This window comes from Natrix helvetica (genome assembly GCF_964273705.1).
Source record: "Natrix helvetica genome assembly, chromosome: 3".
Taxonomy (NCBI): domain Eukaryota; kingdom Metazoa; phylum Chordata; class Lepidosauria; order Squamata; family Natricidae; genus Natrix; species Natrix helvetica.
Window position 1 is genome coordinate 118,169,027 of NC_138549.1, and position 20,100 is coordinate 118,189,126.

The following is a 20,100-nucleotide window of genomic DNA, read 5'->3' on the forward strand; positions in this document are numbered from 1 at the left end:
CTGGTTTCAAAAATAGGGAAAACAAAACGAGTTACAAGCAAAAAAAGTATAGTTTCAATAAGCATGAGTTTGAATATTTGTAGGGTACTGTGTCAACATATATCATCCACAACTACTGATAATTCCTATGACTGATATATGAAATATTTTATATTTACATAAATATGATATACACTATATTGCCAAAAGTATTCGCTCATCCATCATAATCAGACTTATTTGTGAGCGAATAATTTTGGCAATATAGTGTAGATTTATGAAATAAAATATGTTTAAAATTGTCAATGATGAGCACGGATATGCAGCATATTTTTATTGTGGTAAACAATAAATAAAATGACATTTCTGCATGAAGCTATTGCACAATTTATGCCCTTGACATTTTTAGATAATATTTACGTATCAATCAAAACAAACCATGAATTTAGCTTTTAAGCATGGTATTTTTTAATGTGCAATAACTAATTCTTTGAGTTTCAGAGAAGTCTCCATAATTCCAGCACAGTAACATAAAAAGCTTTGGATCACTTCTGCACTTGTCATGGCTGCAATCTTGACTTTTTTTGAGCACATACTGCAGACATCCTTGTTTGGAGATTAAGTGCAACACAGACTAGAAACTAAAGCTGCATACATATCTTAAGATAAGAAAACCAGAGGTGGGTTGCTTCCGGTTCGGCCCGGTTCTACTCTCTTAATGACTCAGAAGATTGTTTAATGACCAGAACTGGGAGTGCCAGGATTGTGGTTGTTGTATTGTGATGTATTGCTAACGACCCTTGTTGCTTTCAAAGATTGAGATTCCGATCCCAATTGTAGTCACCTATAACCTGATTCAAGCATTTACCTGTATGGGAAATTCCCCAGAAACATATGTGGATTGCCTGCAGTTTCATTATAGAAGATATAATTTTCAATTACATATATAGTGAAAAGTGGTAGGTGTAATTTGAATTTTTCACAACATCCCCATTTGCTATTCCGGTGTTCTCCAAGGGCTTTCTCCCTCCAGGGAAGAAGACCATTCATCTGTTGCCAGAAGAACCAGTCATCCCTGCCTCTCCAGCATCCCAGTTCATCTTCTTCCACATGCAATAAAGGCTTATGCTGTTTGACTTCCTCTTAAGAGAGCCCTGATAAAGCCTCCTCCTTTTCCTCAGCTGACCTGTGGAACTGCCTGCCACTTTGCTGTAGGGAAGGGGAATCAAGGGAGATACAGACCACAAGGAAAATTGCATCCTCCACCACTCTGCCACATCCCCAAGGGACTCCTCCTTCCAGGGAGGAAGGTGGCTCATCTGATGCCTGTGCTCCCAGCCAGCCCCACTTTGCCAGCAGGATCGAAGTGATTCCTTCATTCTCCCCTCACTAGTCACCATCATTAAAAGACTGCAAGCTTCATCTTTGGTTCCAGAGCAGCCAATGGCTACTCACTTGGTCAAAGCTTTGTTGCCAACTGAGTAGGTGCAGGAGCAGAGGAGGTGGAAAAGAGGACAGGGATATACCCAATCCGCCTACTCTGACATCATATCAACTACATCCAAGGGTAGTTGGATGCTGAAACATCCACAAATTTGCCAAATTTCGATCCTATGTAAGTCACGGGTCCTGAATTTTGGATGCATTCAGTAAGTTACCCATTTGAGATGAATTGACTTCAAAACTGTTGCTCTGTGATGTATTGCCTCACCCAATTGACAATTACAAAATATCAAAGATACATGAAAATTTTAGTAGTATACTTAACAACCCATGAGTTGTTGGCTCATCCTTTCAGAAATAGAGTAATGAATAAGAGTAAATAGAGTAAGACAATGATCATAGGTAGGCAAAAAAAAAAAGCAGTGAGATGGGAACAACTTCTGACTTCCTGGTAGCTTCTCCATTGACGTTGCTTGTGGGAAGCTGGCAGGGGGCATCAGAAATCCTGGGGAACTACTTGTCACTTTTCTGAGGAGAGGAGGAACAAAGGGAGGTGGTGATTATGAAGAAAACTGCACACTTACTTACCATCCCAGTGTGTGTCCAAGGGCCCTTTCCTTCAGGGAAAAAGAGGACTTACCCTCCATTCAGTCCCATTTCACCAGCAGGCATTCAAATTGTTCCCTTCTTTCCATCCCTTATTGCCCACTGCCATTGAGATACAGTTAGTCCTTGATTTACAAATATTCGTTTAGTGACAATTCAAAAAATTGGCACTGGAAAAAGTAACTCATGACCTCTTTTCACACTTATGACTGTTGTAGCATCCCCATGGTCATGTGATAAAAATGTGGATGCTTGGCAACTACTTCATATTTATGACAGTTTCCATGTCCTGAGGTCATGTGATCAACTTTTGCGACCTTCTGACAAGCAAAGTCAATGGGGAAGCCAGATTCACTTAACAGCTGTGTTATTAATTTAACAACTGCAAAGATTCACTTAACAAGTGTGGCAAGAAAGGTCATAAAATGGGGGCAAACTCACTTAACAAATGTCTCACTTAACAACATAGATTTGGGGCTCAATTGTGGTTTAAGTTGAGCACTACCTGTATTTCAAATTTCAGCCTCGATTCCGAAGCAGACAACCCCTGCTCACCTGTTAGATCTTGCTACCAGCGGAGGAGGTACAGGGGCCAGAAGGAGGTGGGTAAGAGGGTAGGGATACACCCCTCCTCTTTTCCCTTGCATCACAGGACCTATGGCAGGGGTGTCCAAACTTGAGAACTTTAAGACTTGTGGACTTCAATTCCCAGAATTCCCCAGTCAGCATGGCTGGCTGGGGAATTCTGGGAGTTGAAGTCCACAAGTCTTAAAGTTCTCAAGTTTGGACACCCCTGACCTATGGGTTTTGGGGAAGTGTAATTGAATGGAGTAATGGAGCTGAAGAAGCCACAACTTCGCCAAATTTCTCTCCTGTAGGAGTCATAGTTGCCAGATTTTGGATGGATTATTTAAGTTAACCATTTGAAGTTTGCTGATTCAAAAACGGTTACCCTATAACACACCATTACACCTAATGGTAGATTACACTTGAAGGTTTCAAAATATCAAACAGATACACAGTTTTAGTAGTATATAAAGAGGCAGATTGCAGCAGGACGAAAAAGCCTTTTTTTTTTTTGATCCTCCAAGAATGTTTCTTGACGTATATTGTAATGCCTCTAGATGTATCTGGCAAAATTAGCTCACAAAAACAAGAAAAGGGAGGTGAAGTAAAGGGAAATTTATGTTCTAGTCCCTGTGTGTATTAATACCTTCTGGAAATAGTCGGCTTGACAGATCTGCTTTCTGCCTCTCCCTCTGCTTTTCCCTCGTGACTGTGACTCATTCTTAAGCATCTAGAAAGCCCATTTCCTCTTGGTGCAAGATGGATTAGTTTTAACCTATTTGGACTGTGCATAAGCTTTCAAGGTGAAAGTGCATGTTTTTGTGTAGCTTTTGTCTAATGGTAGTAGGGAATTCAGATGTGTGATGACAAACAATAGTTAATGAGGAAGTACCAGAGGTCATAGTAAGCTTTTCAACAAGGAAAGATTAGTTACTACTTCACACTGCATTATACTCTAGTCTACCTCTTTACAAAACTTACTGTCACGATACTGAAAGTCTCAATGTCTCTAAAGTGAACTCAGTCAATAATCCCTCTGAAAATTATATAAGTGGAAATAAGAAATATGGAGACAGCAATATTTTCCTCCAATATATATGTGATTTGTGTTCACACAACCACTTCGTATCTCATATTTCAAATACAAATCATGACTACATAATCCTATACTATATAAAATGGGAAATTTCTCTCATATCCTCTTCCATTAAAGGATATCTAGAATAGCGGTCACCAACTGGTGGTCCGTGGACAACTGGTGGTCCATGAGAAAATTTTGGTGGTCTGCAGAAATTTTTTTGCATTTTTTATATTGCACTAAATAAGGGGTCCTGAAACTAAGGCCCCTGGGCCGGATACGTGCAATGAACATTTGCATTGCTGCAGAGAAAAAGACCTTTGGGGTCTTTTTGTGCAGGGCAGAGGGGGGCAGAAATTCCAATTTGGGCTCTGCTTCTGCCTCCTGATGTGGGGCTTTGGCGAAGGCTGGAGAGAACCGCCGCTGGTGGTGAAGAATTGGAGGGTCTTTCTCATGGTGGTTGCTTAACTCCAACAACTGCTTTCTGTTGGGGCCCTAAGGAGCCTGGGTGGGGAGGCGAGGAGTGGCTGTCAGGGGTGGGGTGAATAGAGGCTGGTGAGGCACCCCTCGACATGAGTGATATTGAGTTGGCCATGCCCACCCAGTCACATGACTACCTAGCCACGCTCACCCAGCTAGTCATTAGGCAGGTCATATTAGTGGTCCGTGGGATTTAAAATTATGAATTTAGTGGTCCCTGTGGTCTGAAAGATTGTTGACTCCTGGTGTACAAAGAGTATTTTGACTAACATTAGGTCTTTCCGAAGCTATGCAACTTTGGACAATGATTACTCATATCCCCCAAATACATTGGTCACCAAACTGATTCACATATAGATTGAGATGGCAAGGAAGCACACTTATTCTCATTCCCTTGATGAAATACAACTGAACCCTACTTGATCCTCAATGCCTTCCCTGCACCATGTGACTCACAGATGCCTGTGCAACAAGCAGGTTTTTAACATGGCTGCACTCGGAGACTTCCACTAATGAAGACTATACCTTGATGCCACTGGCACTTCCTCTATAAATTCCTCAATAGTCTGTTTGGGCAGATTACTGGTGAAATTGGGTATATTCAAGTAAGAGGAAAAAACCTGGAAATGACCAATATGCAAACAAACATTTGCCCTTGCTTGACTTCTTGGTCAACATAAAGCAGATGTTGAAGAAGAATCTGCAGATGAAATCTTTTTTCTGAAGCAAGGAATTATATTTGAATCAACCAACTACATAGCTTGTTTGCATAAACCGAGCTAATCTTGGCAGGATCTATATTTCTGAAATATATTTCTGCTGGATACTTCCTAATAAAACAGATGTAAAAAGGACAATAATCCCCAACTAAAAGCACAGTTGTTCCCTGCATTTGCTATTAAGCTAACACAATATGCTCTACTAACGCAGCATAATATATGTTTCAAATAATTGACAAAGAACAGAATGTAACTTGCAAGAACAAAAATAACCTACAAAGGTTGAGAACATAAATAAAAATAGTTTCATCATTTTATATTCAAGTACAAATGAAAAACCTCTATAAAAATCTATTTACATATGGTTTCTAAAAACTATATTTCTTAGGATGGAAGACACAACTTGATGTAGTTAGTCTCCAAAAATATTGTCAGTCTTTGGTCTGAATTTATTACTCATGGCTATTGTATTCATTTATCAATCTTATTATTGACTTTTTTCAGCAGGTAGTTTGCAGAAATATGCTCTTTTCAATTTTCAATTATTTGTTAATGTGTTGCCACCCCAGCTTTCCTATTTTTATAAAGTTTTATAAACTTATAAAGTTGTCTTTATAATCAACTTCAATTGAATTTAATGAACTCTGATGGCCAGGTTCTTTGAGGAAGAACTCAAGACCTATTGTTAAAACAGATGTAATTCCATAGAAATACAAGAAGCATAAATACTGAGCCGATAACTAAGTTCTATTTCAGAAGCTTCTGCGGAAAACTGAGGTTATATCAAAATAACAGCACATGTGAGGTTATATTATAATAAAAATTCTGTCCTTACGTGTAAGCAACTTCTGATGCAAGTTACAGCTTTTGTGGTTACTGTAATCACATATATTTTATCATTTCATTTCTTTGGAACTCAATGTTGTAATTACAAGTGAATAACCTTGAAAAATCTGAGGGGGAAAAAAAACACCTTATCTTACCACTTTTTCCTTATAAACAATGTACTTCAGCCACTTGAAATCCTGCCACTTGAATCCTGCCAGTACAAACAGGGAATCCTTCTCATACTGCTCCGGTTTCTGGATAGCCCCTTCCGGATATGTTATCCGCATTGTTGTCTTGCCACCAACATCTTTTTCAAAGCCTTTCACTGGAGCAGAATTCAGCCTTCCGGGAGATAAGAGAAAAATTATGAACTGTATTTATACTAGAGTCAGTGGTGGGTTTGTACCAGTTTTACTACCGGTTTGCTCTTGCGGGCTCTTGCGCTCTCTCTCTCGCGTGACACATTTGCACATGCACAGAAGCATCTGGGTGGGTGGGCGGAGCCTCCCGCAGCCACCACCACTGGTTCAGCTAAACTGGGCCAAACCAGGCCGAACCGGGAGCAACCCACTTCTGACTAGAGTTCTAATTTCTGTGTAGCAAAAATCAATGTCAGGAACTCCACTACAGTAAAAATTGCAAAGGCATCACATTCAAATTATTGAGAAGTGTTACTGCCAATAAAGCAGTAAGTAAAACAAAAAACAGAACTGCCTGATACTGCCATTAGTTTGCACTATAAATAGTCTATTCTTTGGAGGCAAGATATGTGATATATGTTGTATGGAGAAAGAATTACCGGTAATATTGAAAAAATAAGTTTATTTTATATTTATTTATATTTCACATTTTTGAACTGCCATCTCACTCAAAGAGGGAATCTGGGCAGTGTATAATAAAACCTCAAAAGAATTAAAACGTTAGAATTAAAAATTTAAAGCAGTATAAAAATTTTAAGGAGTCAAGAATAATTAAACCCTGTTAAAATCATGTTATTTCATGAGTTTTCAATTAAATCAGGGAAGAAGCAACAAATTTCTTTAGCAACTTGATACTTCCCATACTTCCCAGCTATTACTATTAACAAAACCTGAGAAAAATACTCGTTTAAAGATATCAGGCACACTATTTTTAATTATGTTATACAAAGGAATTCCTAGAGTTATTCTCATTCCTTCAAACTTTTTTATAACGTAGAAGTTGCTGCTAAGTTGCTGTCTGTACTAAGTTTGCACAGTTACAATTTAATCAAAGTTTTTCACAGAATTGCAAATGTGTTAATTAGAAGTACAGTGTTCAAGTAAATATTGTAACAAATGAGGATTTAAAATGAGAGATAAAGTACTTCAGAGTTATTCTTTCAAAAATACATTTCTTATGATCCAGGGGTGGGCTGCTGGGAGTTTGCAGGGGTTCAGGAGAACTTCCAGCTAAGATTCTATGCAGTTCGGAGAACCCCCAAATCCCACTTCTGGCTGGCCCCGCCCACCTTGCCCCTCTCCACCCAGCAATCCCGTGGCCCATTTTGGATGCAGGTATGTGCAGGGTACACACAGAGGCTCAGAGAGGGCAAAAAAAGGGGATACCGGAAGTTCGGGAAGGCCAGAAATGGACCCATTTCCAGCCTCCAGAGGGCCTGCAGAACATGGGGAGACCATTTTCGCTCTCCCAGAGGCTCAGGGAAAGCCTCTGGAGCCTGGAGAAGGCAGAAATGCCCACCCTACCTTGCCGTAGTGCAAGAGGCCGACTATGGCCATGCCCACACAGCAACTGGGCCGAGAACCCCTTGCTAAAATTTTTGAAGCCCACACCTGTTCTTATCAATATTCCATAATGAGATCAAAATCATGGTTATATCAACTGAAACATTCCTCAGAGAATTCAAAAATCTATCTAATTCATGAAGACTTAAGTCTCCTATAATAAGAGGCAATTTGCGTGTTTTTACTTTAGCATGAAAGCTGGCTTTCATTAGACTAGTGTCTCTCTCTCTTAACCCAACTCATCTCACAGGATTATTGTGGGGGAAATAGGAGGAGGAACGAATATTAAGTATGTTCACCTCCTTGAGTTATTGAAAATAATAAAGGTGGGATAACAATAAATACATACAGTTGAAATAATCTATTTGGGCAGTTCTATAATTGTCATGTCAAATATTATATTCTCAGCACAGTGATTTAAAATGTCTTTTGTGTGAATTTTGAAATTATGAAAACAAAGTTCCTGGAGTTCTCTAAGCCACTACTGAGACCATCTTACAGGAGACCAATAGGCTGCCAAACGGTAGTATACTATACTGGCTGACTGTTGGCTCTGCTTTAAGAACAAATACTTAAATATAACACTTAAACAAACAACTCTTATGGACTTTAAAAAGGAAATCAGTTCTCTTTATGCATTTGATGTAGAATATTTATTAAATTATACAAGAATAAAATGGCAGGAATGACTGTATTATTTGACAGATTATAAATTTCTTACAATGAAACAACTGCAATCAAGTGGTATTATTTCTACTGACAGAGACAACAAACATTCAACTTGTAATAATCCATATTCCATAAATAGGGAAAAGGGCAGTTAATAAATAGGAGAAACACACAAACAAACAAATAAAATGCTTCCCATTTTATTCTAGATTCCAGAGTAAAATGTAATCATGGATCGGTTTTTCCTAAAATAATGAATTATCGGTCTGTCTAATCACTCAACTGCATCTTTCTCTTTCTAAGAAATAAAGGCATATTATTAAATCCATGAAACAGGAAGCATTCTTGGTCCAGATGGCTATTCCATAGACTGGTACAAGAAACATATTGATTTGTATGAGTGAGTGGATATTGTTCCAGTGCTACTGGAAATTTATAATTAAGCTTCTCTAAATAATCTCCTTCTTAGAAGCCTATGCTATTGGGTCCTTTCTTCAAGTTAGCATCCAATTTCTTTGTTACCCTTGAATTAATTATTGCATTAGTTCATAAACTATAAAAAATATTACCACAAATTATTCAACCCATACAATGTAGATTTCTAAAAAGTCATCAAGGATCTGGTAATATTATATTGTTAAATAAAATAATTAAAAGTTTAGTTAAATAGTAAGAAATTCTACCACCAGTAGCAAAGAGATACTGATGTACTACATTGGAAAGTTCTGAAAGAAGTTTGTCTATATACGAATTTGTTAAAGTTTTTATTAACTGCATTAATGTGAGGTATTCTACACCTCCTACTAGGTTACTACAAATTGACATTTTTCTTAATCTATTTTGTGGTGCTTGTTGGGAATATCTCCTCTCTAAATTGACACTAGAATTACTGGCTTGTCTCATTGTATAAACTAATGGCATTTTAAATTTAGCTATGGCTGGAACTGAACATAAACTGCTGTTAACCTATGATATATATATTATGTTTTATTGTTAATTATGCATTTTATATACAAAAACTTACTGAGGCTGTCCAACAGTTCAAGAAAGTGAAGAGGTTATTGGATTTATTGCTGTACATTCATCTGTTCCACACAGGTTCTAATGCTGCAATGAAAATGTGTACTGTAGCTGAGTTTTACCTGTCTGAATAATTTTAAGTATTTGAGAACAGTTATTCCAAATATTATTACCTTCCCTTGTGGCTTTAAATTTGACTTTTTTTTAAAAAAAAACCATAAATTACACGTAAACCGATTATTAAAAATTATATGGAAAGTTATTACTGCCTCAGTATGAATATATTTACTTAAAGGCATTTCTATAAGTATCTCTACATTACTCTAAACAGGTTGGTTAAATATTATTTAAATATTTTTTATGACAAAGACATATTTACTGATGTAAACAATTCAATTAAAATGTCTATTGAACTTGCAACTAGCAAGGAACTCCCGTTCCTTGACCCAGCTCCTGCCTACCTAGCAGTTTGAAGCATGCAAATGTAAGTAGATAAATAGATACCACTTTGGTAGGAAGGTAACAGCATTCCATGCACCTTTGGTGCATAGCCATGCTGGCCATATGACCATGGAAATATCTTCAGACAACACTGGCTCCCTCAGCCAAGAAACAAAGATGAGCACCATGCCCTAGAATTGGACACAACTAGACAGGGAAACCTATACCCTTTTTCCTTAATATTCATATAATTGTTAATCTATTATTAAACAGCTGTTGTAAAGGTGTGAATGTGCTTTTGAAGAATATATTTTAAAAACTGGAATTTATCACCATATGAATTACAGAGTTATCATGCATAAGAGGTAGTAAAAGGCCATAATTATTGAATCCTGACAAGGCACTCCAGAACAATTTTGGATGACTGATACATGTTCACTTTTTGTTTATGTACTGGTGTTCTATTGTGTTAGGGATGTAACCCTAGGCTTGGCTTGGCAATGTATGTAAGCTATGTTTACTTTACTGTTACTTTAAATGTTAGAGAGATGTAATTGGCTTGTTACCTCAAGCAGCTATAAGAGGCAGCCAGATGGCTGTTAGCTCTCTGTTTTGTTAGACGCTGGTTGGTGTATTTTGAGGTGTTGTGGTTTGCTACTTTTTAGCTATACTTTGTGTGTTAAACTGAGAATATTGATAACTGAATTACTGAACTGTGTATGACTTGGACTGTTAACCGGACTCTGAATACTTCTATATTTCTACATAGTAAACTACTATATTTTTATACTATTCGTGTCTCTGAATGCTGGTTTGTGCGTGTTATTCCATATCACTCTCATTACGCTTCTCTGCATACTCGCTCTCCTAACGGGGAGCTTAATTACTTAACACTGGTTATGGGCCCAGTGTACCCAGAGTGTGCCAGATGTAGTTGAAGAGAGAGTTGGTGTTGATACGCAATACCGTATACAGATAGCTGTTTAGTTTATAAGTGTTTACTATTATGGAGAAGATGGCACACGCATCATCAGCAAATTTATTACTGATAACCCGGTTGGACGGAACAAACTATGTTTCCTGGTCAATGAAGTGCAGCTTACTTCTGCGTACTGAAGGATTGTGGGATGCTGTGCAGAATCCACCGGACGTGACTTCTTGGAATCCAGATGACAAGGATGATGCCAAGAAGATAGCAGAGTTTCAAAGATGCAACGAACGAGCATTGTGTATAATTAGTCTAACGTTGACTGACCAACAGTTAGTTCATATTCGTGGGGAGAATTCTGCAGCAAGATGTTGGGAGAATTTGAAGAAGATATATGTACGAGATACTGTAGGTGCACATATACATCTTACCCGCAAACTGTTTAGGGCACGTCTTCTGAACAGTGGAGATATGTTAGCTCATTTAAACTTTATGAAATGAGTTTTCCAAGAGCTACATGAAAAAGAACTTATTTTCTCAGAGTTACATCAAATTTACATCATTCTGTCATCACTGGATGAGAGTTATGATGATTTTGTATCGTCCCTCGAGGTCCTAACCCGAAATGAACTAACATTGACTGACATAACTGCACGCCTGTTGGAAGAGTCCAGAAGAAGGTTGGAAAGAGAGCAACTGAGAGTGCAACCACCACAACATGAAGAGTCACCTTCAACTGCCTATACTGTTAGAAAATGTTTTTCTTGTGGGGCAAAGGGGCATATAGCTAGATTCTAGAAAGGCTAAGAAACATGCTAATGTCAATTTAGGTATGTCTACTTTAACTATCTCTAGAAATGCAATAATAAGCCATGATTCATGGGTTGTTGATAGTGGAGCATCACAGTGCATTAGTAGAAATAAGAATCATTTTATAAAAATGTCTGCCAGCAAGCAACATGTATCTTTGGCAAGTGGTTGGAGGGTGAAAGCATCTGGTGAAGGTATGGCAAGGTGTTCATTCATAAATGAGCATTTATCCATGTTGTATATAACTAAACTGAAATTTAATTTATTATCAGTAACAGCTCTAGTTAAGATTGGCTATATAGTAACCTTTAGGGGAGATAAATGTCTCATAGAGAAAGCAGGTAAAAAGGTTACTGCTAATTTAAAGAATGGTTTGTATGTAATGTCTGATGAAAGTGTAGTTAATTCTGTGTATACAAATGCTAAACAGCATGATGAATGCACACATTTGTTACAAGGCGCCTGGGGCATATTAACTTTAAAACATTACAACAAATGGCTAAACTAGTGGAAGGTATTAAGTTGAAGCCATGTACTAAGTATTTGAACTGTAACATTTGCAGTAAGGAAAAGAGTAAGGCTAATCCTGCAAACAGGCTAGACGGCTTTAAGACTGAGAAACCTCTAGAAGTAGTATTTGCAGGTTTGATAGGTCCCATGAAACCAAGTATCGGGGGTGCACATTATGTGTTGAGTATTGTGGACCACTATTCCAGGTATGGGCTTTGTTACTTAATGAAAGACAAGACAGAAACATTTCAACAATTTTTTAATTGGCTGAGATTTGCGGAAAGAAAGATAAAAGCCAAGGTTATTACTGTAGTTACTGATAATGGGACGGAGTTTACAAATTATAAGTTCCAAACTATGTTAAAAACAGCTGGTATTGAGATAAACGTTCTGCTCCTTATAGATCTCAACATAATTCGTTTGTAGAATGAAGGGGGCAAACGTTACAAGCCATGACTAGAACCATGTTAGCCGATTCAGGATTGCCTGAAACATTATGGGGTGAAGCCATGATGTGTGCTAATCATTTACTGAACAATGTTGTAAATGCTTCTACTGGAGAGGTACCATTTACTCATTGGCATGGTAGGAAACCTGATTTGAGCTATTTGCACACATTTGGAGTTCCTGCATGGGTGCATATTCCAGCACAGATCAGATTAAAAAGACAAACTCGTGCAAGGCAGTTAATATCTGTTGGTTATGACTCAAACCATAGATCTTATAGGTTCTGGAAATGTAGGACAATTAAGATGCATCACAGTGCAAATGCTAAGTTTTTAGAGCATGTTGATTGGGATAAACTGGAAATAAGCAATGATGAGGTAGTAATTGAAGCTCGAGTAGATCAAAAGAATGTATCAGGAATACCAGAAACGTGTGATGAAGGGAAGGAGTCTACTCAGGAGGAGGAAGTGAAAAGTCAGGTGAAGTGTTAAAGCAGGAGGATGTTCAGGATAATCCACCAATAAGACCTGAGTTACCCAGAAGGTCAACCCATGTAACGCGGCCACCTGATAGGTATCAGACATCTGTTGCATGTAAGGTGGATAAGATACCTGCTACATACAATGAACTGACGACGTATCGCAATGAATAGAGAGTGATTTACCTTCAAGTAAATATGCAAGGGGACACAAACGGGTATATAAGCGTAAAACTGGAGTGAATGGGAATTATGTAAACCATTATGGATGGGAATTATGTAAACCATTATGGATGGAAAATATGTAAACCCCGATGAGTTAGATGATGTTGATATAAAAGGTTCTATGTGTGATGCATTATGAATTGTATCTTGAACCTACATTATATACTGTATTGTGTGTTAAAGAAAAAACATAAATCATTACTGTGATGTTTATGGATTGAGAATATGAATTTGTGTGTAAATACATTGACAACCCAAGAGGGGAGTAAACTATAGTAAACCACTATATTTTTATACTATTCAGTGTCTCTGTATCACAGTAATGATTTATCTTTTTTCTTTAACACACAATACAGTATATAATGTAGGTTCAAGATACAATTCATAATGCATCTCTTATCACACATATAACCTTTTATATCAACATCATCTAACTCATCGGGGTTTACATATTTTCCATCCATAATGGTTTGTGCGTGTTATTCCATATCACTCACATTACGCTTCTCTGCATACTCGCTCTCCTAACAGGGAGCTTAATTACTTAACATATTGTCATAAGGAAAAAAACAATACAAGTTTGAGAGCCCAAGATTTAATTTATTTAAAAGTTACATTGAGTATTTCTATAAATGGAACTCTGGAATATAACCTCTGCAAATAATAAGATTCACTTGTATCATTACTACCTGTATTAAAACAAACAAACTGCAGGTCATGTATAAAAACATTAAATGCAAGATCACATCAAATGCAAAGTGTTGTGACATAAGCGCCAGAAGATAGCTATTTCTGTCTTCCTTGCCAAGAATCCCATTTTGAAATAATTTTGCAAGAGTTTCTTTCATTTGAGTGCATTGGAAAAGCCTTGAAGCCTTTCCTTTTATTACCTTCTAAGCTGTTCCTAATCCTCAGCAGTTGTGGTGCAGTAAACAAATTTGGTGTAGGAGGGCTGGGCCTTTTAACCCTTTAATTATCCCTTCTGCCTTGCAGCAACTGCTCCTTAGAATTAACAACTGCATGTATATTACAATATCTTCAAGAGCATGTTGGCTATCAATTATGCCTAATTGATAAAATTGATACATCCTGGTTGGGAATTTGGGAAGCTTCAAATTGATCACATCTGGCAGGGCACCAGAGTAGGAAGAATTACTAATATGAGAATCATGTCATTAGGATTGTTTCAATGAAGATAAAATAATGGTTTCTAATCAAAGGATCATTTCAAATGCTGAAAAAATAACCAAGTATTCAAACGATGAAGAATGGATGGGTGTTATTTTTGTTTATTTCACTCTTTCTGCTATTTATAGCCATATGGATGAAAGCTACACTTTGGTCATCTAGGTGTTGATTTCATATGTATAAAATCTAGATTTTTTAATATATAAACATCTAGATGACCAATGTGCAGCTGTCGTTCGTATTACTATAAATAGCAAAAAGAGTGATATCTATCTATCATCTATCTATCTATCTATCTATCTATCTATCTATCTATCTATCTATCTATCATCTATCTATCTATCTATCATCTATCTATCTATCTATCATCTATCTATCTATCTATCATCTATCTATCTATCTATCTATCTATCATCTATCTATCTATCTATCTATCTATCATCTATCTATCTATCTATCTATCTATCTATCTATCTATCATCTATCTATCTGTTTATCTATCTGTTTATCTATCTATCATCTATCTATCTATCTATCTATCTATCTATCTATCTATCTATCTATCTATCATCTATCTATCATCTGTCTATCTATCTGTCTATCTATCTGTTTATCTATCTATCATCTATCTATCTATCTATCTATCTATCTATCTATCTATCTATCTATCTATCCATCTATCTATCTATCTGAAAATGGCTCCTATAATATTTTCTCTTCGTTCTGCTGAAACAACTCACCTGATAACAATGTCATAGTCATCAATTTTCAAGCCCAGAGATTTGTTTGCTAGAATGCCACCATTTCCCACAATAATACATCGTCTGCAGCTAAGACTGGAAAGGAAACAAAAGAGCAGCTGGTTAAACATCAAAATGCATAGGCACAGATATATTTCTGGTCCAGATCTGAGCCAGTCTAAAAGAATCAGAAAGTAGTTAATTCATAATTAAGAGAAAGACCTTTGATAGTAATACAATGAAAGAACTGGTATTAGAAGATGATAGACATAAGGTTATGTCTATCACAGCGATGGCGAACCTTTTTTGGCTCGCGTGCCATAAGTGGGGGGAGCGCAGGGGGGTCATGTGTGTGGGTGCCGCACCCATAATGCAATGCGTGACCCCCAGTGCACATGCACGGACTACAGGCGCTCCCCCCCATTTTTACATGCTTTTTTCGCCCTCCCCAGGCTCTAGAGGCTTTATAGGAGCCTAAGGAAGGTGAAAACAGCCTCCCCCACCCCCACGGATGCCCTCCGGAGGTGTCAGGGAAGCCTCCGGACAGTCCCTGAAGCCTTCGGAGCGCTCAAAACGATCCTCTGAGCAAACTGGAAGTGACTTACGGTTTGCTCAGAGGGTCGTTTTGAGCACTCTGAAGGCTTCAGGGACCATCCGGAGGCTTCCCTGACACCTTTGGAGCGCTCAAAACGATCCTCCGAGCAAACCGGAAGTCACTTCCGGTTTGCTCAGAGGGTTGTTTTGAGCGCTCCAAAGGCTTCAGGGACTGTCCGGAGGCTTCCCTGATGCCTCCGGAGGGAGTCTGGGGGGGAGGGGGAGGCTGTTTTCACCCTCCCCAGGCTCCTATAAAGCCTCTGGAGCCTGGGGAGGGCGAAAAATGGCTTTAAAAAAGGGTGAACTCAGTTGGCCAGCGCGCACATGCGCGCTGGCCAGCTGACAGAGCAGCGCCTCGCGTGCCCTGACAAATGGCTCCGCGTGCCACCTGTGGCACGCGTGCCATAGGTTCGCCATCACTGGTCTATCATGTAGAAATTGGTTTGCCCCATTTTTCTGTTTTAGTGTAACTCAGAACTTGCAGATGAACAGTTTATGACCTTTTCCACAATTAACCCTTGGCCAATGGCCAGGTCTTGATTTATAACTGAGCCCTTCCATCTCCTTGTGACAATACAAGTAGTCCTTGACTTACAACTGTTCATTTAGTGACCGTTCAATGTTACAATGGGGCTGAAAAAAGTGACATCACCATTTCTCACACTACGACTGTTACAGCAGCCCATAGTCACATGATCAAACGTTGGACACTTGGCAAATGATTTGTATTTATGACAGTTGCAGTATCCCAGGGTCATATGATCACCTTTTGCAACCTTGGTGGCAAGCAAAGTCAATAAGGAAGCCAGATTCACTTAACAACCGTGTTACTAACTTAAGAACTGCAGTGATTCACTTAACAACTCTGGCAAGCAGGATTGTAAAATGGGGCAAACCCACTTAACAAATGTCTCTCTTAGCAACATAAATTTTGGGCTCAATTGTGACTGTAAATTGAGGACTACCTGTAATAGGATCAGTTTGGTTTCTGTGTATTCCATGGATGTCTTTTGGCAACATTTTGCAAAATTTACAGGACTGTCGAAGTTACTTTCAAATGATTGTAGCTTGTCAAGGATACCAATAAAGGAGAATATTTGTAGGTCAGGGTTGAAATGAGGGGTCCTTGGTGTTTTCTGAGCTTGGTTGATTTCTTATGGACATTTTATCACTCAAATTACCGGTAGGTAACACCATCAGTGCTAACGATTATATTACCTACAGTGGATAATGAAACCACTGCAAGAAAATAACCAAGCTCAGTGAGCACCAAGGATCCCTCATTTCAAAGATACATATATCAAAGATCAAATTTAAAAAGATGCTGTAAATCACTGTAAATAATAATCTACATTTGATTTTTAGCAACGGATTGCTGTACATTTGAATTTTTCTTTTTTTACAGGTTTGGACAAATGTTTTGATTTCCCCTCCCTCAATTTGTATATAAATGACAGACTCTCTCAACATAGAGACACATATTTTATCAAAACATAAATAAAGTAAGAAAGGAGGAATTGAAATACTGTAGGAGGATCTAAATTAGACAGTTCATATGCCATATATATACCTTTAGCACAGTGGTGGGTTCTGGATCCCATTGCAACCATACCAGTTGCAATGAGGCCTGGCGTCCTCCACATGAACGTGTGCACCGCATGCATGCGTCTTACCTTCCAGCGACGCCTCCGCGATGCTCCAGCTGCTCAGCAGAGCATCGCGCAAGCGCTGTACGCGCCATGTGTGTGCATGGAAGTGCCGAAGGCTTTTTTTTAATTAAAAATTTTAATAAATTTTATAATTATCACCCCCCTTACCCTTCCCTCTTCCCCCCCCTCTCCCCCCAACCTCCCAGAGCAAAATACAGGGTATAAACATTTAACAACCATATGCTAACATAAGCTAACAAATTTTAACATGTTACTATTCTTGTGCTTTAACTCCCCCTTTATTAAACTTTGAATAAATTGTAACGTTCTTTATGCCTTCATTCATAAGCTAACTGAAATTTTTTAGTCCAGTATTTGTTTTGAATATAGTCAATCCATCTTCTCCAGTCCAGCTTGTACTTCTCATCCAAATGATCCTTCAAATATGCTGAAATTTTGGCCATCTCTGCTAAGTTTACTACTTTTAACATCCATTCTTGGACAGTAGGCAACTCTTCCTTCTTCCAGTATTGCGCCACCAACAATCTTGCTGCCGTCATTAGGTTCAAGATCAGATTAGTCTCTATGACAGTACAGTCTAAAACTATGCCTAACAAAAACAACTAGGGTGTGAACTTTATCCTCTTTTTCAAAATATTTTGAATAACCCACCATATTTTTATCCAAAATGCTTTAACTTTTTTACAAGTCCACCAAATATGGTAGTACGTGGCACCAGCACAATCACATCTCCAACATTTAGATTGTAGGTTCGGATACATACAGGCTAGCCTTTTTGGATCTAAATGCCATCTGTACAACATCTTGTAGAAATTCTCTCTCAAGTTCTGAGCTTGTGTAAATTTTACATTTCTTACCCAAATCTCTTCCCATGTTTCCATCATTATTGGTTCTTCAAACTTTTGGGCCCATTTTATCATACAATCTTTAACTAATTCTGTTTCTAAGTCTATTTCTATCAATACATTATACAACCTTTTTATATGCATTTGACCCTGGTCCCTGATTTGTTTGATCAAGTTGTCCTCATTTTGAATAATACCGGATTTCTGGTCTTTTTTCCATCTAGCCTGTAACTGACCATACTGGAGCCAGGTTTGAATGACCCTTTCATCTCTTAATGTATTCAAAGATTTCAACTGCAGTGCACCTCTATCCATACTAAGGAGTTCTGCATATGTAGTTCGATCTTGTTTTTGTTCTATACTTATATTCTCTATAGCATGTCTAGGCATCCCCCACATAGGTATTTTGTCGTTTAACCTATATTGATATTTTTTCCAAACACGCAGTAAGGCATTCCTTAAAATATGACTTTTAAAGATCTTGTCGGCCTTCTTGTCGTACATTAAATAAGCATGCCAGCCATATACCAAATCATAACCCTCAATATTCAATATTCTATCCTTTGTTAGGTTAATCCAATTGCTAATTGTTGCTAAAACTGCTGCTTCATAGTATAATTTTAAGTTAGGCATTTTTAAGCCTCCTCTTTCACGTATATCTTGCATTAATTTAAGTTTTATTCTCGGCTTCTTTCCTGCCCAAACAAAGTTGTTAATACCTTTCTGCCATTCTTCCAAATTTGCGTCCTTTTTAAGTATTGGTATCATTTGAAAGAGGAATAGAAACTTAGGCAAAACATTCATTTTAACTGCTGCTATCCTTCCCAGCAAAGACAATTGTAGTTTTTTCCAATTATTCATTTCTCTCTGTATTTTATGCCATGATGGTTCATAATTGTGCTTGTATAATTTCCCATTTGAGGTTGGAATATAAATTCCTAAATATTTAATCTTTTTTACTGTCTCACATCCTGTTACTCTTTCTAATTCTTTTTTTTTTTTGTGGTCATATTTTTAGCTATCATCTTTGTCTTCCCTAGATTTACTTTGAACCCAGACACTTGACCATATTGGTTAATTATATTCATTAGACCTATAACTGATTCCCCGGCTGAGTTAAAGTTACAACCAAGTCATCCGCAAATGCCCTCACTCTATATTCATAGTGCCTAATCTTAATTCCTTGTAGTTCGTCAGACCCACGTATTCTGTTCAATAACAATTCCAGGGTTAAGATAAACAATAATGGAGACAAGGGACACCCCTGTCTTGTTCCTTTTTCAATTTTAAAAGATTCTGTTAAGCCTCCATTAACTATAATTTGTGCTGTCTGTTTCTGGTATATTGCTTTGATAGATTGCATGAAATGCTCTCCGAACTGCATCTTTTGTAGTATTTTTATTAAAAATTGCCAATTGACTTGGTCGAATGCTTTCTCCGCATCTAAGAATAGAAGCACTGCCGGGACTTGGTTATACTTTCCTAAGTATTCCATTATATTAATGATTTGTCTTACATTACTTTTCATTTGTCTTCCCTGTATAAAACCAAACTGATCATTGTGAATTGTTTGTTGCACAATTGGCATTAACCTATTTACCAATATTTTAGCAAAAATTTTGTAGTCTATATTAAGTAATGAAATAGGCCTGTAGTTTTTTGGCTGGGTAAGATCCTGTTCCTCTTTTGGAATCAATGAAATAAAAGCTGTTTTCCAAGATGGTGGGGCCCTGCCTTCCATTTGAATTTTATTAAATAGTTCCCTAAGAGGTTCCATCATTTCTAGTTGTAACTTTTTATAATAAACTGCTGTCAGGCCATCTGTACCAGGCGCTTTGCCAATTTTTAGCTGCTTAATTGCCAGGAGGATTTCCTCCGCAGTTACAAGTTGATTCAATCTTCCCCTTTGCTCATCTGTAAGTATAGGAATTTTCTCTTTCTCCAAATATCAGTCTATATCTGACCCTTGTATTTTGTCACCAGCATACAGTCTGGTGTAAAATTCTAAAAAAGTCTTTTTAATCATATCCTGTTGAAAAACTTTCCCTTTATATTCTACTTTCTCTATATTA

General features: G+C 37.7%; 1 protein-coding gene across 4 annotated transcripts in view; it reads right to left on the bottom strand.

Annotated features, from left to right (window-relative positions):
• The window catches only part of ST3GAL3 (ST3 beta-galactoside alpha-2,3-sialyltransferase 3), a 234,831-nt gene that overhangs the window by 57,308 nt on the left and 157,423 nt on the right, over positions 1-20,100 (bottom strand). For all 4 annotated transcript variants that reach the window (XM_081946126.1, XM_081946127.1, XM_081946124.1 and 1 more), the window contains 2 exons: positions 14,920-15,015; positions 5,856-6,042 (listed from right to left, as the gene is read on the bottom strand). In XM_081946126.1, the coding sequence (XP_081802252.1) occupies positions 5,856-6,042; positions 14,920-15,015 (283 nt within the window). The remainder of the gene's footprint in view (positions 1-5,855; positions 6,043-14,919; positions 15,016-20,100) is intronic.